The sequence below is a fragment of the Calonectris borealis genome, chromosome 18, assembly GCF_964195595.1.
Source record: "Calonectris borealis chromosome 18, bCalBor7.hap1.2, whole genome shotgun sequence".
In the NCBI taxonomy this organism is placed as follows: domain Eukaryota; kingdom Metazoa; phylum Chordata; class Aves; order Procellariiformes; family Procellariidae; genus Calonectris; species Calonectris borealis.
The window spans coordinates 11,370,002-11,394,061 of NC_134329.1; the positions used below are offsets into that span (position 1 = coordinate 11,370,002).

Sequence of the window (24,060 nt, forward strand, 5' to 3'; positions counted from 1 at the left end):
AAAATAAAAAATCCTTCCGGTATCCCACCTACCTCACCATTAGATGTTAAGGATTACCCAGAGCAGGAGAGATTATTGCATCAACTGCTTGCTATGCATCAAGACAGAAGACTATTTGCCAGCTCTCCCACACAGTAGTCAAGAACTGGCCCATGTGAACTCACTACAGGCTTGAAGACTATACCATCGTAATCATGTTTTCATCTGTACCCTAACATGGGCGTAAGTCTTCAGTTCTATGAAGGATGCTCCGTACTGATACAGCAAACTGTACAGATGCCATTGATACAGACAAATCTCCAAGTACAGGATAACATTATGAAATTAGATTTAAGATATGCATTTGAAATTGCAAACACTTCTGCTCTAAGACTCTTTCCTTAAACTTCAAGTGAAGGGCTAAGACTAATTGGAAGTCCAGATTTGAAACTAATGAAACACATTCAGTATCCAGGAGATCTACGCTTCATAGCTCAGACTTCTTTGACAGTCAGGGAGAAAGGCTGCATTAACTCACCTTATACAGACGGTCTTTCTTGCATAGCTCCACGCTCTGTTTCCAGCGGTTGTTACCCTTATACAAGTATGCTGCAATACGTCTAAATTCAATTAGTTCGTGCTTTTCCAGACGCTGAGCCAACGTTATATTATCAAAGTTGTCATAGGCATCAATGGAAGCTCTCAAACCCTGTTTGAGAAAGAATTGTTACTCGTGCTTCCAGATGGCAGTAGGCAAGAACTACAGTAAAGAAGCATCTAAGCATGGTGCACAAGTGTTTAGGTTCTGCCAGCTGGATGTTGATACTATGGCTACAGCTTGTTTATCCTGCGTATTTCATGCATCTCTCCAAAAGATGATTTTTAACAAAGCAAGATGCTAACTTGGTCATACTGACTTCACTTGATAGAACAGAAAAGCTAATTAATTTTAGAAGACAAAGCACGTCTTCCAAATAGCAGCCAATGGGGCCAGAAGCAAATCTGTTTACAGAAGTGTTGCCCAGTAGAGTACATACATAATATAGAACTTTATGAAGTCTGTTGTACTGAGAGAAATAACTGTGGCATTTGCTTTGTTTGCAAATCAGTGTCTCAAGACTCCTGCACACAAAGGGTCTGATTCCACCCCCACTACTGTTGCACAAGTTATCTTCTACACAAGAGAATTACTCTGTGTCAGATGGGGAACAACCAAACTATGGCCTCTTTTTGTTGGAGAAAGACGAGCATCCCTCAGGCCTAGCAATCTATTTTGTGGAGCTCACCTGGTAATCTTCCTCCTCTGTTAAAAGGTTGTTTAGAGCTTCGTTAACTCCTTTGTTGTTGTGGTTCTGGACTGAACGCAGATAAGGCTTTACTAGAAGTAGCCGATTAACCTGGAATTAAGATGATTCCAATACAAAATTAAGCATACCAATTCTGACACTTCATACTCCTGAAACAGGTTCCCACTTTGTTATTACAAGAGTTTGTGCTTACTGTCAGGACCCTTCAGACAAAGCATCTTGTATTGCCAAAAGTAAAATAAAACAACCTCCGAGGCCAGTTATGCTAATTCCTCCCGTGTTTCCCAGATCAAGCCAGGATCGGGCTGCTTCTCAGTCCTTTATACTGGAGGCAAAGCCACCTAACAGATGTCAACCCTTTTTTCCAGCCAGAGACTGGAGTGTCTTAACTTGAGCAAGAGGATTTCTTATTCATCTACTATCTCCCAAACTCACCTTTGAGAAAAAGTTGACTGTCCTGGTGTGATCCAGTCGTGGAGATAATACAAGCAGGAGATCATTGATCAGCAGAGGTTTGTAGTCTAAGTAGAACTGCAACGCTTTGTAGTACAGCTCCACATTGGCCACCTGCATGGTTAGACACTAGTTAGTATTTCAAACACAAATAAGCCTACAGGTGCTTAGTTTGAATCACTTAACTCAGCACAATGTTTATTTAACTCTTAAATAAAAGCTTAAGTTTCCTTCTAGAGACCAGAAGTGTTACACCTACATGCAGAATTCTTGTTCAATCTTATGACTGCTTCTTGTGCCATCTGCTTCCAGATAGTGAAGTCACAAGCTACCGGGGTACTAGAAACCAATTCTAACCCATCCACAGTTAAGAGATCCTGGCAAAAGCAGCCCACTAGAGTTAGTCACCATTTGCTGAATTTCTAAAGCCAGTAAGGGTTGTAGTCTTAACCAGTCTAAGTTGTTGCCTTGAAACCCATAAGACCAATAAGAAAGTGTTCAGTCTCAAATCTTGTCTAAACTATTCATCAATTCACTATTCTCTGCTGTATTCATGGGACTGCCCACTGCAATTCTCCCACTGAAATAGTTGGAAACATTTGCAGAGATCTTTCAAGAACAGTCACAGCCTCAGACTAAGACAACAGGCAGTTCAAAAGGTATTAAGGAGGTTACACCTCTTGCTTGTGACCTATGATCCTGAGCAGTCTCTGAAAACATCCTGTGCTAGCTGCTGCCACTTAATAGAATGTGCTGCACAGCAGAAAACAAGGGGTGTAAGATTAGATTGTTCTAACTACAGCAGGAAAACCGAGTAGTAACTTAAGCAAACTCATTTTCTAAACGGTGGTTCTGTTGTGCATTTTTGCCTCTGTTCTGAAAGAAGTTTTCAGCACTTTGATTCAGTTAACTAGTTACTTACCTTGGCAATTATGTCTTTAAACTGCCCTTCTTTCCAGGCATCAGTGGGATGATTCATCATAGTAATTATTGCATTGTCATACTCTTCGTACTTGTCATAAAGGAATACAAGTTCTGCCCAGAGATGAGCCTGTTCTGCAGCTCTGAGCACCTGATAAAACAAGAAATCAGTCAGTTTGATTCACTGACAGCTTCCCAACTTCACTTGCAGTGTAGCTACCTTACTGCATACCTTTGGAATATTAACCCTAGACCAGAAGAGCTCCAGATGTTCCCTCATTTTCTGAGGCTTGAATTTGGAGTATAAGATGGCAAGTTCAGTAAACATTCCCATGTGAGCACGCTCTAGGCCCAAAGCAGCTTCCAAAAGGGCAATCAGTTCTTCGAAGTAGCCACGATCCTGGATGTTAGGAACATAAGGATTAATTGCAAATTCATGACCAAATCGCATAAAGCTTGCTAAAATGCATATTTACTTAAATTCAGCATGCTTTGCTTTTCTCTCCAAATGAGAGTGCTTAGACTTGTAAGACATGATTCCAATGAGGCAACGGAATTGTAAAAGAAGGGACAGTGAAAACTATCACCCTTCCATTTACTACAGAAAAAAATGCATGCAGCTATTAGGAAATGGAGATGGAGGAAGAATGAATTTAAAAATCAGCCCCACAGGGTATCGGGTTTTATCTGTGACCACTTTACTAGTAGATACAAGTATGCTGTTTAAAGTCTTCTAGGATATTAACAGTGATCTAACCTGATAGTAACTGATCAGCTCTTCAAGTTCATCAGCATGGATGACTATGTGTAAGCCACAGATCTGTGCCAAGCGGAATTCTTTTCCATCCACGCAGGCGAAGCATACCTGTAATGAGAGTTAGTAAATAGTTAACAGGAGAATACTGCAATGCTTATTTAATCTCCTTATATTAAAGGGAAAGTTAATTAGCAAAGCTTTACCAAATTTGAGGCTTATGTACAGTTCCAAATAGGTATTTCCATAATGCTTGCTCTAGAATTAAAATCTCTGCCATGCATTTTACACTGTTTTGAAATTAAGCTTGGCAAGAGGACAGCTTATAAAGCTACAAACATACTCTGTAGCCAGAAACAGTTAGCAAGCTATCAGAGCTAATTGTAGATAGTTATGAACCAACTCTTCTTTAATTCCCACATTACTGACAGAGCAAAGGAGTCCAATTATGCTCCAGAGCAACATGCTCAGAAGCAACAGTAGAGCACATTCTGCAGACTATTAAAAAACCAAGTTTAAGTTACCTCCTTCCAAGTTCTCGTGCTGTTGGCTTTGCGGCCACTGTCCACTGCCGCCTGATACTCTCCAAGGTGCACCAGGGTAGATGCCAGGCGAGCAAAGTTAGATACATTGTTATAGAGTAGTTTTGCCGCTTCATACATCCCCTCTTCATAACAGCGATCACCAACCTGGATTAGGAGTCCAAGGTAAACAAAGGTAACAGCAAGGACCAGGAGTCAGCCACGCAGCAAGTCATACATGGGAACTGTGGATCAAGACATACCTGTTGTATATGGGCATTATTAGGGCCACTAATAAACTCTTCCAGTTCTGACAGACGATTAGTTTTTGCCAAAGCAAAAATAAGTTCCGTCTCTACATAAGACTCTCTAGCCTTCTTCCTGGCCATCTGTAAGAACTTGACTAGGTCCTCCCAGTTGTCTTGAAGAGAGAAGAGATATTTAAGATCCTCTGTTTAGTCAGTCATTCTGTGTTGCTCACCTTACCCACCTTAGGACCAGCTTTCACTAGAAGTCTCAAGGATCTCCTCCACCATGATATGAAGCCATTTGCATTTGATTTAAGGAATTCCCTGCTAAACACCAAGTCACCTTCATGTAAGATTGAACTTCTTGCAACTATTCTACAATCTAGCTGGCAAGAAATTCTGCCACATAAAGCTAAATAAATATGTTACACTTGGCTATATTTTAGAAAACAGTCAAATTATCTCCACATGAAGGTCTATCTTTAGTGTAGCAACACAGACAAGCTTGTTGACTGGAATCTCACTAAACATTAACTCAGCCATTCCATGTACTGACTGCTCCCATTTCCTCCAAAACAGAATACATAAGTCTCAAGCTCCAAAACAGAATACATAAGTCTCAAGAATTCCTGCTGCTCAATGTAGATGCAATAACCTAGCTCATATCCAAACAATCTTAAGTTTGAGGATGCTTTGCCTTACCGTTTCTGTTAGCTGCTTGAACAACTTCCATGTAGGCAGATGGATCATCTGCCTTTATATAGGAGTCAATGGCTTCTTTCACCAAGTCCTTCTGGAGCTGTGCTCTGGCTAGCTGGCTCCATACTGCTGGTTCGTTACATCTCTCTGCAAATTCATAAGCACGGTCTAAGTTGCCAATGTGCTCAATCAGCACCTGTTTGAAATTGAAGTTGCAAGTTAAAAAAAATCAAAGCTTTATAACATGGTCCTTTCTAACAGAACTTTCTTCAACAGCATACGCTGCTCTGTGTAAGCAATATGAAGCTAACTGCTTTTAGAACAGCCATTTCTGTCCAATGAAGTAGAGGCAGCAAGAATAAGACTCTTGTTGCTACTGTCCTCTGCCTTACAGAAGTCAGTAACGCTGGCCTAAAGACAATGCCTAGTAGCATTTGCTTCTCCTGCACCTTTCAGGTATGAGTCTCCAAGGTAGCCACTCCGAATCAAATGCAGCACACTCACCTGAAGCGTATTGTGCAACACCCCAACGTTTTTTGATTACTTTGACCGGATCAGTCTCTGAAGTCAGTATTTTGACTTTGTTTTGCTATTCTTTGCACATAATCCCACTTCTCCCTGCCACTTGATATCATATGGGAACTGTACTCTTAAGTCTCAGTGATTTAAGTGACGATCACTCCTTGAGAATCAATATAACAGTACACTTCCCACTCTCTCTATTACTAGCGTTCTATACCTTCATGCAGGAACCACGCCTCACCTGAATTGCTGAAGTATTAACATCAAATTTTCTGAATATAGCAAAGGCTTCTTCATATAGCTCATTACTGATGGCAATGTTTGCAATGTCTGGGGCATCATAGTTATCCAGCCGATTGATGTACTCCATCACACGAGTGCGGTCAGCCTTAATGGCTGTCAGGATCAGCAGATTCTGGAGATTCCTTTGGTTAACAGAAGGCAGAGGCTATAAGCAGTGCATGGTAACACCTGCTTAGTGACAGGTATTGTACATGCAAAAAAATACACCCGCTTGCTGCCACTAGCAACAACTTTTCATCCCCAGATTGAGAAGCACTGATATTTGCCTTCAAAAAGAAATTGCTTACCAATATCAGTGTCCTCTTCTCTCAACACATCACTGCAAACTGCATAGTGTGAACTAGCTCTGTTCTTAAAGTACAGAGAACTTTAAATTCTGCTTTTTCACCTGATTATACACATTTAAGAGTGCTTAGGTCCTGCAGCCAAGAGGCCCACAAATAACTTGGGTCACTTCACAACCTAAACAAAGGCACCGAATAGGCTAAACTTGTGGACAAAGCTCTCCTCTTACCTGTGTTCACTGAATACAGAATTATCCAAGACAATTTTTTCCAATAACTCAATCAATTCATTAGGCAAGTCAGCAGTCATGAAAGCTTTCACAGTTACAGAAACCTCCTCTGGATCCTGTGTCTCCGATAAAGCTGTTTGGACAACCTGGGTTTGAGGGCAGGAAAGTATTAAGTGTTTTCCCCAAATGAGATATTTGCCAAGCTATTCCAGTGAACTACAAATTAAGGCTTCAGAACTTTGAGAGTATTTTGTCAAAAGTATTTTGTCAAAGACAGTAAGAAAGAGTTACTTCTATACTGGATATAGCTATTAAAGTCACACCTTGGGTCTGTATAGGGAGCAAATTCACTAGAGGTAGGTCACTCCGCAGGACAGAAATAATATCTTATTGGTAACTAAATTTTCTGAAGGTGAGAGTTAATACCTGCCACTCAAACTCTTACAAATTTCTGTATGGTTAAGATGGGGCCTCAAGGGACCTTGTGGGGGAAGACAGCTACTTTAATTCTCCATAATGTTTGAGACATCCTGAGGTCTCCTCATACTGAAAGTTTAGCCTTTGTGCTGTACCTGGTCAATAAGCTGCCGCCTGAATGGGTTGTTTTCTTCCAGAACATTTGCCCAGAGCTCAGGGTCCTTCCTGCGCACCAGGTAGCGAGCCTCACTCTTGAACAGTGAGTTCTCATTGCAGACCTAAAGGAGAAGTTACAAACACTGGCGTTAATGTTAAGGGTTAGTACCACAAGACAGGTTTAGCTAGCTATGAATCAGACAGTCTAGAAGACCGACTAGAACTAATTGCTGACCAATGCTAAATGCCACAGACAAGTTCTTACCCAACCTCTGATCTGGAAGGCTCATGGAGAAGGTCTCCAGCAGAATTTCTATAGCTTCTCTTGGTTTTGCCCGACACACAAATACTGTGACAGTGGCTTCACAGTAACTATTTGCTTCTGTTTGAAGTGAAGACCTGCAGAAGCTTGAAGAACTTAAATTTTAAATCTACAAAGGGAGCCACTTGCCTGGGCAGTGTTAAGTAGTGAACTGAGGAATGGTGCTGGTGTTTAAAGCTAGAAATAGGTTACATATTTGGTGGCATTAGCTTTACACTAGAAGTGTTGGATTCCCCTGTTAAAATGTTAAGGGTACAGAAAAAATGTGAAATCTCCTACAGAAGTGCAGCAAGGAAGAGTTATGAGTTATGATCCTATTAGTACCACTAGCTTCAACTTCCAACTACAAGAGTAGAAACCTGAAGGCCTATTCCATCTTCTACCAACAAGTCATGTTTTGTTAGTATCTGAATTAGCTCTTGGAATCTCAAGTACTGTGCTGTAAGCAAATTAGTAGTAGCACAATTTTGCTTTACATTGTACAACTATTAGTTGCACGAGTTGAACCCTATTCTAGGAGGCAACAATGTCTCAAGAATAATTCTTACAGAAGGAAGTTCTTTTCTCCATAACCAGATACACCTGCACAGAACATCAGTTTAAGGAAGAAACTGGTACTGACAGTTTTTTATGGTTAACCATTACGTTAAAGCTTATTCTAGCGAAGTTTCCTAGCAAAACAACAACTCAGAGCCACCTTCATATCCCAAAATAAAAAAGCCACATGTAGCCAGCCATTTTTTTACAGCTACAGAGGAGGTATTACTTCAAAAATAGCTGCTTCAGGCTGGAAAATCATCCACTTTCAGCAGCAAGCCTAGATTATACCACCATTCTAACACTCACAGGGTAAGCCTTGCCAGGGAACAGCGTTTACTTCCTTTCAAACAGGGCAAAACAAGCTACACAGATGACATTCTTTGCATATACTAGTGTGGAAGTACAGGTAGGAGGAGAATGTTTTCTTTCTCAGCAGCCACAAGCATCTGGCATTAAGCTCTGGTGTTCAGTTTGAGACTAGGATGTGTTTGGAGAACCCTGGGAATTTCACTTGCCCTTGAACTTCCAAGGGAGGTTCTAGGAATGAACAAGCTTAAGATAGGAGAGGAATGCTATCGGAATAAGTCCTTGCAGTTTGACCGTCAACATTTTCCTCGTTTCTAGTTAAGTATTGGAGCAAATCTAAGGGTCAACCACAGTAAGGGAAAATTACAAGCCCCATTCTAGTTTCAGGGAAGCTTTTCCTCCTACTGTAGAGTCAGGCTAGATGACAGCCTGTCCCTTCTGCTGATAAGTGCTCAAGGCTCAAAAAAAAATCAAATTAACAAAGGTATAACAGTAGGCATATTCATTAGCTGGGCCCAATAAACAATTTAATTTTGAGCAGAATCAGTGCATGAAAAACATGAATGGTACCTTAAAGCTGCGGAGTTATACATTTTTAGTTCGAACTTATAGCGTAAGAGTTCTTCTCATCAGCATAAAAATTACTGTCTTCATATAGAAGAATCCTGCCCACCTCAACTCCTGAGTGAGACGGCAAGACAGGATTCTGCAAGTGTTAAGCAAATAGCCAGCTAGGCTTCCACTTCAGGCAGCAAGTAGTTCTTTAACATGTTTATAAATGCAGTTTTGCTAACCTTTATAAGTTCCAGATCACATTGCCCCCTCTCATAAGCAACGCAGGCCAGATGAGGGTCCCTCTTTTCACAATATTTGCCAACTACACGGCTGTCATAGTAAGGATTCTCACGAAGGAACCGCTCTGGATTATTATTACTGTCAATGTAGATTTTGGCCAAGGCATTATGAGTCGCAGGTTCTTCACAGCCTTCATGAATCCTTGATTCAAGCCATGGCAACAGCAACTTAAGCCTTTGAAGAAGCAAACATTTTAGGTTTATAAGTCAGACTGAGGTATGCTTGACAGCTACCCATTTATACCTGGCTTTCCCTTCAAGCAAGTCTGCTGGTCAGACTCAAAAGCAGATTGAGACCAGCCAGTTATTTTTAATGAGTCTTAAACGACTGGAGACCATATCTGCAATTTAACATCAGGGAAGGTTGCAGATGCCACTAGTTTTGCAATCTTTCCTTTCAACTCCTTTTCTATTAGCTGGCTCTTCACACTTAAAGCCATTTGTTCATTTTACAGGTAACTACAAACTAGTTACACAAGCTGCTGTGTGCCTATAACAAGACTGTCAAGACAGTTTTATCCAGATTTACTCCAAAGGCAAATCCCATGGTTGGCTGTACAGGAAGTGTTCAAAAGCCATGTTATTCATCATGCAGTGCTGTCAGGCATTCCTATATGGCCCAAATAATCAAGAGGCTGACTAGCAAATCTAAGCTGCTTTTCTATAAAGAAACATAAAACAGTGTTAGTATTGTATCATTCAACAAAACCACATCCAATTCAATTTGGGTGTATACCAGGGTCAGGAAAGCCCAACACTGGTGTCTACAGATGCATTTTCGTTACCGATTTCTTTTTTCCACTTCAGCCACCAGCTCATCTGTTGAGAACTGGCCTCTAACCACCATGATCAAGTTCTTAATGACATCTTCAGAACAATCCACATCAAGAAGCCCTCCAACCACTGCTGGTATACGGCTAGGATTCACCTAGAATAAGTCACCATCATTAAAATTAGTTATTAGCATTACTAATAACCCACCCCCAGTCTTCCACAAGGGGAAGTTCTCATTAACAATTTAAACTATGCTTTAGAGCAGTGAATTTTAAGTTACTAACACATTTGTATATACATTCCAGGAAAAACTACACTTACAGGTTTGTAATAGACAAAAGGCTTACTGAAGAGCCTCTGCACTAGAAGTGTGACCATAAGAGACATAGCAGATTCTGCTTTAGTTTACTGGAAGGTTAAGTTCCTTCCAAGGAAGGAAAGAGCAAGAGCTTAAAACTGGATTCTCCTTACCTTCTGTACATAAATCTCTATATACTTCTGCAGGTTATTGCGATATAAGTAGAGCACCAGGTCATGAACAAAGTCAAATCGATCACAGACAATGATCAGAGGAAGCTGGTCTGTGAGCTTTGCCTCCTGTATTTTGTGCAAAAAAAAAAAAGAGTAAGTAAGCAACCACCAAAAAAGCAAAAGCAAGTTACCCACTCCAAGCAAGTTACCCAACTCCAAAAGCAAGTTACACACTATTAATACCATGCGGCCAGTCTATCAGTTCAGTTTTAAGTTTAGGCTCTTCATGAAGTGCCACATTAGGCCTACATTTCTAGCTTCAGGATGACTATCAATTCACATATCAATTCAGAAGATAGTTGTGGGCTGAGACCTTAACAATGCAAAACGAAGTAGCATTAAAATCCCATTTTACCAGTCACAAAGCATGCAAAGTGTTGTAGTACAGGTTGACTCCAGTTTTAATAAGCTTTGTCTAGCCAATATCCTTGATAAAGTTCCTGCTGACTACTTCAAGCATAGTCTTTCCTCCTGCCAACCTGGATTCACCTATTGTTAGGTGACAACATATTCATGGGTTTGGTACAAGTTATATCATACAGGCTAGTTTTAAAGGAATGGTGAATTTGGGCTTGTTTTCCCAGAAGTAGCCTAGAAGAAGGACCTATTATATGCCTGGAATAGGATCAGACTCCTATTCCAGCTACACAGTAGACTACTCACAGCCATGCCAGCTAAACCTTGAGTTGGTGTTTCCCTCCATTAGAAGGTTGTAGTTCTGCTGCTAAGCAAAACGTACAGAGGACTGCTCAATCCATTGGACAGAGTATTTACCTTCAGAAAGTTCTTCACCCGTTCTGGGTTATAGCAGTTACTTTCACGGCAGATTCTTTCCACTTCCTTTATCTGACCAGTCTTGCAAGCTGCCTGGATGTACTTGAAGTGAACATCTGGATCCTGGCTGAAGTTGACAATGGAACCCAAGAAATAGAACAGTCCTAGAAACAGTCATGTGTTTTTAACATAGTTAGAAGGGTAAGGGAAGCAAGCGCAGACTGTTACGGGCTTCAGCTTGTGACTTAGCTCAACCCTGCTAAGAAAGTAGCTTTCATTCAACTGCAGGAAAAATCAGAAGGATCTTTTCCCCTCTTTCAGGTTTCATCTTTCTTTCTGATCTTTACTCAAGAGGATTAAGAAACTACCTAGAACAAGGCTACCCCTAGAAATCACTGTGATGAGCTCACTTTGATAAACGCATCCTAAGGTCCAGCCATATGACAAATACCTCTCCCATAAAAGCTACAATCCTTACAATTAGCTTCAATCAAGCAGTGCTTTCAAGCAAGCTGCTTCCCTCTAATACTGTACCTTCATAGCTTTTGAAAGATTCAAAAAGCTCCACAAGAGACTGGGTACCAAGCTGCTCATGGTATTTAGAAGCAACTTGCACACAGAGCTGTAGGTTTTGCCTAATGTTGGCTGACAGCATGGCACGCAAACACTCCACAGAGTCTTCAACTGAGAGAGAGCCAAAGAAGTTCACAAGCCACTGCAGAGAGAAAGAAATTTTACTCAGTAACTTATACAGGATTTGACTGACTTTTAAAATGTGGCAACTAGCCAAAGTTTCTACCCCAGCTACCAGAGAGAAGTCTTCCATGTGCTAAGGCCAACAGCTTAAAAAGAAACACACTCACCATCTTTACAACTACAAAAATGCAGTTTGGAAGTAAGATTTGAAATGCCCACCTGGGAAACTGAGGTCAGATTTAAGCCATCAGAAGTATAGATTACGGTTTAATTATTAACTGGACAAATGTTCTTGAATCAGAGCTACATGTGCTACTTCGGTGCCTACAAACCATCTTATAGCGGCTGCAGGATTTTAGCAGCTACAAAAGTGCTAAAGATTGTTCACTTAAGCTTTCACTTTCTTACTCTGTACAACAGACTTACCTCAGGATTCAACAGGTGAGTATGAACAACGGCACGTTTAATATCATAGAGATCCGTGTAGTGTTCCAAAGCTCGCTGGAGCAAGCCTGCCTTTTCACACAACTGGGCAATATGAGCACGATCATAATGTGTAAACATTTGGTTTCCAAGAATGGCATCTGCAACCTAGGAGGTTACATTTCATATTCAGACTGTCAGAGAATCACAGCAGCTCAGCCTGAAAGTTGTTGAAAAGTCACAGCAGTGACTCATTAGTAGTCTTTGATATTGCTAAACTACTTACAGATATCGGTATCAGATATCACATTCTTGTGCAAGCCTACTACTGTTTCTCCTTCACTTTTTGGAGGAACTAGGCTAAGAGGTCTTACCTGTGGGGCATGAATCAAATTCATTTCCAGGAGACGAGTCTGAAGGTGGCCTTCTGCAGGGCGGTTATTTTTCAGAGCATCCAACAGAAAGGACGTGCACTGCTGAATAAGACTGTTCTCCATGAACACATCCACAATCTGTTGAGATTGGTCAAGTTAGAGAAGGGGGTCTATACACACATACGCACATTTATCTGTATATACTAATGGCCTGGCTAGAAAGGGAGCTCATCACAGCAGGTAGCATGCTATATTCCCTTTGTTTTCATAGGATTACTACCACGGTAATAGAGAGACAAGTTTCACGCTTTGTTTTCTTTTTCTCTAGAATGTAAGAAACACATTACTTTGAGCTATTATGCCAGAGTTTGCCAGCCACTATTTAGTTTTAACATAGCATGCAAATCCCATCCCTTCTCTCTTGTTGGGATAGTTGCTATAAGAAAAGCTAAGACTTTTTCTAAGTAGCTTCTATTATTTAATATTGCAAACTGTTGCCTTATTTCTCTGTCCATTTAACCAGAAGTGGCCACTGGCAGCCAGCACTCAACTTATGTTTATTTGTTCATGTTCCTGTAAATTCTCTGCATGGGAAGAGTTAATGTATGCTCCATTAAAGCCAACAGTAGGACAGTAACACTGTTGCTTAGACTAAGACTGTGGCAGATTCACTATCAATATTACAGTAATAAACCAGAAACCTTCCAGAAGAACTGGAAAGCACACTTGCCTCTAAAGACTTAATAGTAACCAAACTTGACTAGAATAGTTTAGTCACTTTTCTAACCAAGCCAGAGACCTGAACTGGCCTTACCAGTCCCCAAAATGGTACTATGCTATTACCTCTGTCTAGAAAGAGACCAGTACTCTTGTTGTAGGCATCACCTGGTTAATGTTAGCCAGTGGCTCCTCATCCTGTACCAGCATCTGAGAGAACTGTAGACCTTGCTCTGGACTGACTCTCATCACACTTCTCAGTAAGAAGATCCAGTCTGGGGTATAGCCAACCTAGAGATTTCAGAAACAGTCATACATGTCTGGGAAGCTTTACACATCTTTTAAGCCTTCAGATTCCTTAGCATGGGCACTATGAACTGCTGTGAGGTTGCCATGCCCATCCCCTATCTTCCAGGAATTCTCAGACAAAAGCATTGCTTGTCTGTTGACACAGAAATTCAGTATTCACCTACTTAGTAACTGAACTTGCGCCAGGGCATTTCTCTTGCTAAGTAAGAAAACTACTAGGAAAAAAAAAAAAATCTTTCAACAGTCTTAAGGCACCATCTATCAAGTAAGGTCCTAAACTTACAAGTGGACATCTCGTAAATTGTTTTGTAATCCATCAAAAAAAGCGTCTTATGAATTTAGGAAGAATTTTATCTTTATTCTCTAGAATAACCTTGAGCTTGTCCACTAATTTGAGAGTTCATAAAATTCTGGATGTTCTGAATTTTTTTTTTTTTTTTTTTTTTACAGACTGCTCAGACCTTAGTCATACACTATCATTTGCACTATGACAATGAAGAAAACACTGTTTCTCAATCTTACCTACTTATCAGTTTTAAGTGACAGGAATCAAACTTATCTCATGGAAGATAGCTTGAGAATGTACACATTAAACAGAAGATAGAGAGTCTAGCAGTTTGTGATAAACAATTTTACCTTTTTAGCATACAGCACTATTTTCTGGAATTGACCAGTTTCAGCAAAGCACTGAATCACTTTGTTTGGCACATTAGCACGAAGATAGACACTGAGTGCAAGGGTTGGGTCAGCTGTCTTCACCAAGTCTCCCAGTTCCTCTGAGCACTCCAGCTGAAGTCAGAAGTAGTATTTTGTCAAGCAGAAGAATTCAGAGATGTAGTATCAACAAAAGTATTGTTCACACTCAGTTGTTACAAGGCAACAGAATTAAGCTAGTGTCATGATCAAGCCTACCTTGTCTTCTTTCAGCCACTTCTCCAGAAGCTGCTTGCGGCCCTGCTGTAGGACAGGACGACAGAGCTCCAGAGACTCAAACTTGTTCAGCTGTCCCTGGTCAAGCAATATTCCAAAGTACTGGAGCAGGGGAGAGGCCTGCCCAGGCTGAGCTGGTACACTCTGGAACTTCCTGATTGTATCACTGGTACGTAGAATTCCCTGAAGAGGCACAAGATAGAGAGAAGCAATGTTTAATTGTGAAGGCTGAATAGTATTAGTCAAAAAACAGGTATTAAGCTATACACTGAAGCATCTACTCTTAAGCCTTCAGGGTGGAGATCTTCAAACCAATGACATTCTAGCAAGTCAGTGGCCACAGCAAGTCCAGCCCATGCTTGGAAGACTATAGCGGATGCTCCTTTATGGGATATAGGTGAATGTATTAGTCAGAACAATAACCAAACTGCAGAGATCTAAGGCTAGTATTGCAGCACTTTAGTTTTTGAATGTCAAGTACCGAAATGCAAGTGAGCTAAGCAAGTCCACTAAGCTAAGGCAAATCCCCATGACTTCTAAGCTTTAGAGTTATTTACCTTTGGTGCAGATGCAGCTACTTTAGCAGCATCTGCGTAGCTTCCTTGAGCAAACAGTGTGTTGAACTTTCTGGCAAATAATTCCTCTGCCCCAGCTAGATTACTACGTATAGCCATACGCAGCCCCAAGTCAGGATTCTGGAGAACATTCGTAGCATAGTTCACTATGTTGTCTTCCTCAACACATACAGAAAGCACCTGGAAAGGACACAACTACCATGAAATATAGCAACCAAACATCCATGCAGCCTATCAGTGAAGTAGTAGATTATTAAAAAACCAAGTTACTCCCCAAGCAGTTCTGTACTAGGAGAGAGAAAAAACTGACTAATCACTAATCAAATAGTTACTTGCTCCCTTCCATGACATTTGTTGCATCAAGTCACTCATAAGGTTTGTTACATTCTATCTTCCATTTAGAAGGCTCAAAACCAGAATGCTGGATTTGTTACCTGTCCTTTTTTGTTCACACCAATAATGCCTGAGGTAGGTTCATGAGGAGCTGTGACAAAGATAGTATCAGCACTAATACGGTTCATGTAGATGCACACTCCAGACTCCAAGTCATACATGTGAATATATCCATACTTTGTGATCAGGTAGATAACACCATGCTTAATTCCAATCTGCCAAAAGATGAGTTTTTATTAGCCAAGACTAAGACTGTAACAGTTAAGACAGCTGCCTTTAGCCTAGTCACAAGACAGTACTGCAGTGACATGCCTTTGCACTGACACTAAGAGCAAATATAGCTTTGGGCTTCTTCCTTACAGACTCAAACCAATGAATAGCTTTGCTGGCCATTTGGAGCCATAGATCCACTGAATAGAGAGGTTGAAGGGAAATTAACATTCATCTACAGCAAAGGACATACTCCTCATCCTAATGAGTCAGGCTGAGGGAGGAAGTTTGGGCATAAATAGCATTCTAGTCTAGATATGTCAGTAAAAGTTTCTGTTCAGAAATACTGAAATAATCCCACTCTCTTCCAACAAGGCCTACGCAAAGCACCAGCGGAACCTAAATCAAGCTCAGGTACTGAGTACTCCAGTTTACCTGTCAAGTCACTTAAACTGGGGAGGCTTTCAAGCCAAAATGGTCTTCAGACAAAGAAGTACTTTCACTTTGGAACAAGTCTTCAGATGTTTTGTTAATTAAGCCTCAAGCTGAAGTACAGAGCCACATGAATCCTGCCATCTAGACAGCTTGCTTTGTTTACCTTAGTTTAAGGCAGCTCTTGGTTCATTTATGAAGCTGGTCTATTAGACTGGTCAGCAGTTGCACGCTCTGAGATAGTTTGCTTTTATTACACAATTTCTAGTCCCGCAGACATGCTAAGAGAAGTTTGGTCTGTCAAGGCAACCACTTATGTTCCTTCCTAAAGAACCTCCCTTTAATATCTCAAATTGCCTTTTCTGTGCTGCTGCTACAGGAGGTATGCTGATATAGGACTCCCCGCTCCGTTTGTCTCTTATAGTGAGATCTACTGTAGATGAAATGCCACTTTCATGTGAAGCTACATCAAGCACCGTAACATTCTTATCTAGAATTCTGAACATTAGTAGGAAGTTCAATAGGCAAAGCGATGTTAGAGACATTCTACCGGAAGACACTATTGAGGTTTTTTTTGAGTCTGTTTTTTTGTTGTTGTTGGGGTTTTTTTGGGGCTTTTTGTTCGTTTTCTTTTTTTTTTTAAATACAACCTTAAGTTGACATATCTGGACAAATACTGGAACAGTCTATGTATTTTCAGGTTTGAATTACTGTTTTAATGTCCAGGCTAGCTCCCACAAACCTATTAACATCCCTCCGAGAACTAGGAGGAATGACAGCAAAGCACTAGTTGAAAGCATTCTTTATGACAGAGATGGCAGCTACTTGCCAGGCTATAAAGTTGATTTTTTTGGGGGGTCAAACATTTACCTGCATTGCCACAGGAAAGTCTGTCTGTGCTTCAGGTGGGAAAAACACATCAACAGCTTTCTTAACAAATGGCTGATTTCCAGTAGCTGGCTGACCTACTTCAATTATGTGTAGCTAGGAAGAAAAGAGTACGTGTCACAAGATTGCCTGCAAGTACAGCCACATGAAAGACGTTCCTCTCTTCAGATATGCTACAGAAGTCATCTGCCACACTGAATGAATGGGCTGATGAATATCTGCCCAATTCTGAATGAACACAGTCTAGGGAGCTGTGCTCTAGATATTTATCAGAGGGACAAGTTTTCCAGAACTTGATACAGTAAAAACCAGGAAAAGCTTAAAAAAACCCCTATGAAAGCAGATTGTATTTCTATTCAAGACAACTTGACAAGTCTCACTCAAAACATCTTTAACAATTCATCAACAATTTGTGCAGGACAAGACTTGAAAGCTCAAGACATCTTAGTGTTACCTCAGCTCTTTACAGACTGCTCAGCAGTTGTAGCATATTCAACCGCTACTGAATTCCACTATCAGTTTGATGCAAACAACATATCTACAGCACTAAGGTTAATCTAGTCTCTTTCTGTACTGGATTCAAGATGTAAGAGGCTGCTTAATGACTTAACTTCATACATGCAAAACACACCATGTGGGCATAAACTGATGCTTTAACACCTTGAGCTTAGTTCTCATTGCATCTGCATTTGTTCTTATTCTAAGTTTCACCCAAGCAACTCAAACTTCTGCTACAGCAGAACAGGAAAACAGTTGCAGACTTTACCTTGCCCCCTGCAGGACTCCTCACGGCAAAACAGAAGAGGGTAGAAGGTTTGGCATTTCCCTCTATTTTGAATTCTGCAAAAGCTGCTGCATGGCCCTCTATAGGTTGGGAGACTTTTCTATCAACTGAGTACAGCTGCATTGCACCAACCACACGATTTTGCTAGAAAAAAGAAGAAAGGTCAGGTTTTAGAGATAAGATTTCAAATGTTTATAGCAAGACCTTTGGGACAGTAAACTAAAAAGCAGCAAATGCCTCACCCCCTTTCTCCAACGCTTTAATTGCATTAAAGGTCAGGTTATTCTTACACAAAAGATATTTTTGAACTTTTGATCTGTAGAAACCAAAGTTAAGAAACTATAGCAGCTATCAAGCGAAGTGGGGCCACGGCTCTCCCAACCGTTTTCATAGCATGCTATTTCCAGGTAACTTACCTGTGCAGAAATTCCTATCAGCAGCAACCATTTTTGGTGTTCATCTGTTCTGTAATTGATGATTTGGCAGCCCGCAAGACTAGCATGCCTGTCAAACATCTTCTGGGGTTGCGATTCTCCCTCCATGCTCCAGTGGTAGACTGCTGTCTCTGTCACCAAGGCAACTGTATTCACAGATATCCATTTCCAGAAGATCACTTCCTCTGCCATCGTGTGGGCTTTCATCTTACTTTTCATCTCAATGTTAAAGATCTGAAGTGTTTTCCCAGCTAGTATGACAAAACCCAAGAAACATCACAGATAGATTACCACAATGGCCATCCTGTAGTCTGCCTATTTACAAGCACCCTGTTTAACCCACTATTCCAGTGATGTTACAGACAGGGTTAGTGTCCTGTCACATCTGAGTCTCCTTTGATACTTGACTCATATCAAACAGAATCCCCTCCCCACCCCCAACACCTCTACCATCCCATACTTCTTATGGACACTTACATGGACACTCCAACAACTGACAAGCGTGGACATTTTAATTAACTATAAGCTGTAGTTAAAAGACAGTCTAAGCTACAGAGCTTGTGTAAACTCTGGTTTAGGTAGTAGCACTGGTATACCAAGTTATAGGTGTCTAGTAGATGTCATTCTAATTAATAGACAGAATGGCTCCAGTTTGTGTCAGTTTAGTAGCTGCTGCAGATGACCTGGACTGAGTCCAACAGCAGGAGACTTGCAACAGCTCTTGAGATAGCCAAAGACCACAGCTTCCATTCTATTTTACTGTTGAACAAACTGTGCACTTAACTAGGAGATGGATGGGCTCTGTACAATAGTAATACAAGAGGCCAGTCCGAAGTTCAGAAATACTATAGAAAGGTTTGGAGCTTTAGTTCCAGTTAAGGTTACTGCTTCATGATTTAGGTAATTACATTGCAGGTTTAAGCTTGACTCTAGTATTCCTTTTAACTACCAAAAGCAGCTAGTAATGGTAGACTTAAAACTAATGTTAACTGAACCAACCTACAAGAATAAGGAACTCTGTTCCTTTCAGAAAGTCAAAGTGATGTTTTACTTCACTGCAGATGAGACAACTCGGCTCTAGAAATATTGTTTTCTGTTCACAAGACACCCACTCAGACTGCTAGAGTATTGGCTTGTGATGTCGTTATTTCTATCCACATTTCAGAAGTGTTTTCTTTGCTAGTAACACTTCCATCAAACTCGTAGATGTTCCTTCTACTGGGAAGTTTTGATAGATGAAGGCTGCTGGCCACTGAGGAATCGTTTTCAAGAGATACTAACCCTAAGTTAATACGCATCTCGGACTGCTCTATAACATTCTAGCATAATTTATACAGTAAATTGATCATATTAGTTTAATGCAGTGCCAAGAGACAACACCAGGCTTCAGAGCTACCACATGCAGCATTTATGGTCCCTGGATTAACTGCATAAAGAACTGTTAACCTGATCAACTAGTTCCTAGAACAGCTTGCTAGCTTTCCTGGGACCAAAAGCAGCCTGTTTCTGACCACCTTGCTCTGCACATGCAGTCACTGTATTATACAAATGCAATAGGCCCAGGTCTAACACCAGCTGCAAACTGATAGTTGGAAACAGCATATTTACTGTATTGGACAACAATTTGTCCAGCAGTGGACTGGTGCTATCAAACAATTGATTTTGCAACTTCCACAGTGTACAGTCTCACATGCAGAGGGCAGACAAGTAGTTCTGGAAGGGCTCTAGTCACCATCTAAACAGGAATACCAGTATGTGTGTACAGAAACTGCTCTCAAAGTCAGTCTTCCTGAAAAGGAAGCAAGATGTTCTTCCTAGTTTTAAGAACACAGAAGAAACCAATAAGCCACTAAAATGGGCTAAAAGCTCATGCTTGTCTATTTTCTAGACTAAATTTGACTGCTGTATTACAGCTGGACATGGCTTTAGAAGCTTCATCAAGCAGCTAGCTCTGGATGTTGGGTGCCACAGGAGCCATAGCAATACAATTTCTTAAGTGTGGCAACATAAATTCAAACTTCAGAACTCTAAACTGTGATTAAACTACAAAAACCCACGTTATTTGGACTAAGAGAGAGCAGAACCTGCTATAAAGTCATAGTGAGGGCAAGTATGAGTTTGAGTCTTATGTCTACCTGAACGCTTTCTTAGGCCAAGATCTGAGACAGAAAACCAGACTCTTACGTAAGTTTTTCTGATCAGTCTACTTAGACTATTCTCTACAGGTGTAGTCAAGCAAGCAGACTCATTTTTTGAACACTAGCACAAGAATTTACATTTCAGTTCACTGGAGCATGAAGTTTCTCCATTCCACAAAGAATGGAAGCACCCCCAAGTGCTGCATTCTCCACTTACACCAACTGGGGAGTACTTCAGTACAGAGCAAAGCAAGAGAATCATGAACACAAGGACAAAGCATAAATCTTGGTACATCAGGAGAATGCCACATGCAATCCAGAAATGAAATTGTGCATACTGTATTTCAGTTTAAATCAATAACCATTTCATTTCTTTTTCTGAGGGTGGGTTTGTATGTTTATTGCTCAATAATCCTCAGATTATGAGCAACTCCCAATCATGGCACACTTCATGACTACTGAAGCCTCAGTCAATCAGCAGGGAAAGCCTGGAGTGACAGCCTGACTCAAACCACATCTTCAGTGCAGTTCACTGTAGTTCTGCTGGTTATCGTGGGTAACAACATATTGGTTAGGTAGCTCTATTCATCCTCTTTTCTACCCAACCCTTTGGTTATTAGATTATTGATAGAAAAAGAGATTATTAAGTTTGCAATACCTGACAACACAACTTTGCATCGTGACATCATTCACTCAACCTATCTGTTCAGAGGACAAGCTTATTCACTCTGCATGGACAGAACGATACTCCTTTTGAGCAAGTCTTAATACTGGCAAGAATAAAGCTATATTCTTTGAAGCTGATTATAATCCATTTAGTCAGTAGGTTAGTTTTAAAACCAGATAATATAGTTTCCTTTTAAGAGCTAGATGAAGCTCTGCTAGTGTAGAGAAGGCACTTTCCTTGCCAATATGGTTTGTTTAAAGGGGTCCAAGATTAGGACAGTGAACTCTTAAGAGAACTGAAATTATTTTTTTTCATTGTTACCTTTACCCACACCCCAGGTAAGGCAGTCCTTTGCAAGATGTGTAAGTATCTTAGCTGAATCACAGATTCAGCTAAAGTCAAACATTAACCCATTAGTTTTCCCCTAATGTCAGTATAAGCCTGAGATCAAAGACAAGAAGTTACAGGTTTTGTGCCAGTTCCAGGGACAGTTATTTCTTGGACCCCTAAGTAATTTCACCATGATTTTTCACAATAAAGGACACACTTAGGCAGAAATGAATAGCACACAGGACATGCTAGCAGAGGTCTCTCATAAAAATATTGCAACTTGGTTTTGTCTATCAACTGTACTTCCATCATATATACACACACACAAACATTAAGAGCACACTCTTCTCCTTCACTTGGTACAGTCAATAGTCAAAGCAGCCAAATGGTTAGCAACAAGCCAATGGAGAACGTTTTCATTACAATACCAGTTGAGGATTAAGATCCCCCACCTGGCTATGAAGTGAACTGTCAAATGGCTACCGTAAAGTTCTGTACTTTTTATGAGATTAGACCATTCCATACTACCGAACATGAAATGTCATGACAAAGTTCACTCACCATCTGTTTAGATAAGATGCAGGAAGAAAAGTACATAGTCAGTAACAGTTATTGAGATTAAATACCAGAAGTCGGTCATTTAAGAAAAGAGCCAGAGATGTATTAAAAATTATTTCTTTGAGCTCAGAGTGCTACTTAAAGGCAGTATCAACACCACAAGTACTGGTAAGCAGAGGTCTTCTATCTGCAAGATCTCATGATTGCCAAACTTAACATGCTTGTACATTCAGACTTTCACAGTTACTGGCCACCCTTATGACATTTTGTTGGTATCTAGTAAGCTCTTCAGAGCTACAAGAAAGGGCCAGGACAGAGCAGAGAGTAAGAATGGCTTTACACCCCTATTCATCTTTACAAGTGTCCATTATGTTTACAGCACCTGTTTAAAGGGAAAGTATACCATATGTTGACCTGGTCCTCAGTGAGAATAGGAGGCTGCAGTGCCAAGCCCAAGCATCTCACACCTACTTGGAGGCAAATCATCCAAAGATTACTGAAAAATCCACCGCCAAAAATACGGCATGCAAGTTCAGGCAAGAATTCTTATCCTCAAATACATTCTTCTTAGAAAGTTTACATAAATCTTAAGCTTATTACTACTTACGTATGCTCTTACAGCTAAACAATAGGTTTCATACTGCAATAACAGAGGGTTACTCACCTTTTAGAGCAATTACTTTAGAGGCTGGGTTCATGATGGCACTTTCGGCAGAAATTGGACGTCTGATGGGTGTTGTTGGATCGCTCATGTCAATTATCACTACTTGTGCCTGCTCTCCCACTTTCTCCCTGATGCAGATGAACTTGTCGGATTCCATTGTTAGGGTACTGAATCCAATGTTTGCTGGGTTAATGCCCAAATTTTGGAGCTAGAAAGACAGAAGAGTGCTTTATTATCCTTACCACGCTGAAGGTCTAACTCAAGCCTCTATGCCTAAAGTCTCCTCCAGAAGGAAATGCAAGACTGGCATATTTCTCTGACAAGAGTGTGCATTATGGAACTACGACTTATCTTCTGATTCTCTTTGTTCCATAGGTAAAGAACTACCCAATGCTCAATATTCAAGTCCTAAAGACATTCCAAAGTTCTGTTATTGATGCAAACTAAAAGGAGTTTTAACTTAAACATTTATTGCTTAACCTGGTTCTAGTAATGTGATAGGCTGTATACTATCAGCAGCATCACTATTCCAGATTTAGCAAGGCTGGTAAATTTGATATTAAAAATTTATTAAGTGGCAGAATTACAACATACAGCATCAGTGTGTCTTATGGAAAGAACCAATTACCCTTATGCAACCCACTCCTAGCAATGTTATGGAATGAAGTGTACATAGCAGGTCTCAAACAGCTTATTTTTACAAGTGGACTTGTTCATCTTGCTTCTTAGCTTTTACTGGCAAGAATTAGAGTCTAAGAAAGACGTGTTAAAATAATCAATCATTCCATCTCTCCTTGCCCAAGATGCCATGCCATTTGGCTCAACGACAAAGGCAGGGATTTCAATGCGGGCCTGCTCCAGCCTTATGTCCAACTCTTAAGCCATAACTTGTCCTCAATCATACAGCAGTAGGTACAAAGCAGTTACTCTTAATGTAACTAAAAGTCATTTTGTGCCACTGAATACACTGCCCTGGAAGATAGCTATTTCTCACTTTAATCCTTTTCTGTTAACTTTGTTTCCACTCACTTCCAATTTCAAGTTAACAGGAGGAGGTGGCAGTGAATATCACTGTTTCAATTGGTCTGCTGTAAATCACATTTACCTATGCAGCACACCCCAGCTTGGTATGTATGCAAGCTGCATTTTATATAACAGTAACTGTGACAAGCCTGAGCACCTGCTTTATGCCCCAGAGCAATGTTTTTCAAGCAGAGGAACTGTATCAGCTTCACTGAAGCTTCTCAAGAGATTAACCTATACTGCTTTTCAGTGCACTGCAAGTGAAAAATGACCGCCCTTAAGGAGACAGGATAGAAACTACCACCAGCATCACCGAGTCATTAGACTCCTTTTGATACATGCCACCAGGACCTTCATACAATAGACTAAACCCCTTGGGCAACAAGTCCCATGATGGTGTCACAAACACTGTTTTAGTGTGTTTTGATCTGGCTAATCATGGCTTGTTACAGCTTCTGTAAAGTTACTCAATAAATCATAACTTGGGTATGTTACAGAGAGACCTAGAAGTGTGGTGTGTCAGGACTGTACCCAAGAATGCCTCAGGAATTGTTTGTTTTCTGTTCAGCTTACTAATGAAGAGCTATTCAGCTCAGTAACTGCTAATCTCAACATACTCA

At 40.6% G+C, this 24,060-nt stretch overlaps 1 protein-coding gene across 2 annotated transcripts in view; it reads right to left on the minus strand.

The window, feature by feature from the left end:
- Nucleotides 1-24,060, minus strand: part of CLTCL1 (clathrin heavy chain like 1) — a 37,040-nt gene that overhangs the window by 5,924 nt on the left and 7,056 nt on the right. For both annotated transcript variants that reach the window (XM_075167953.1, XM_075167952.1), the window contains exons 2-29: nt 22,418-22,625; nt 18,043-18,311; nt 17,609-17,770; nt 16,825-16,938; nt 15,354-15,527; nt 14,902-15,099; nt 14,327-14,527; nt 14,051-14,203; nt 13,274-13,396; nt 12,389-12,526; nt 12,018-12,182; nt 11,430-11,610; nt 10,896-11,059; nt 10,062-10,187; nt 9,602-9,744; nt 8,757-8,991; nt 6,794-6,916; nt 6,222-6,367; nt 5,646-5,829; nt 4,886-5,078; nt 4,199-4,356; nt 3,939-4,103; nt 3,418-3,525; nt 2,893-3,060; nt 2,662-2,811; nt 1,722-1,853; nt 1,266-1,376; nt 518-688 (exon numbers count right to left, since the gene is read on the minus strand). In XM_075167953.1, coding sequence (XP_075024054.1) covers nt 518-688; nt 1,266-1,376; nt 1,722-1,853; nt 2,662-2,811; nt 2,893-3,060; nt 3,418-3,525; nt 3,939-4,103; nt 4,199-4,356; nt 4,886-5,078; nt 5,646-5,829; nt 6,222-6,367; nt 6,794-6,916; nt 8,757-8,991; nt 9,602-9,744; nt 10,062-10,187; nt 10,896-11,059; nt 11,430-11,610; nt 12,018-12,182; nt 12,389-12,526; nt 13,274-13,396; nt 14,051-14,203; nt 14,327-14,527; nt 14,902-15,099; nt 15,354-15,527; nt 16,825-16,938; nt 17,609-17,770; nt 18,043-18,311; nt 22,418-22,625 — 4,563 coding nt within the window. The remainder of the gene's footprint in view (nt 1-517; nt 689-1,265; nt 1,377-1,721; nt 1,854-2,661; nt 2,812-2,892; nt 3,061-3,417; nt 3,526-3,938; nt 4,104-4,198; nt 4,357-4,885; nt 5,079-5,645; nt 5,830-6,221; nt 6,368-6,793; nt 6,917-8,756; nt 8,992-9,601; nt 9,745-10,061; nt 10,188-10,895; nt 11,060-11,429; nt 11,611-12,017; nt 12,183-12,388; nt 12,527-13,273; nt 13,397-14,050; nt 14,204-14,326; nt 14,528-14,901; nt 15,100-15,353; nt 15,528-16,824; nt 16,939-17,608; nt 17,771-18,042; nt 18,312-22,417; nt 22,626-24,060) is intronic.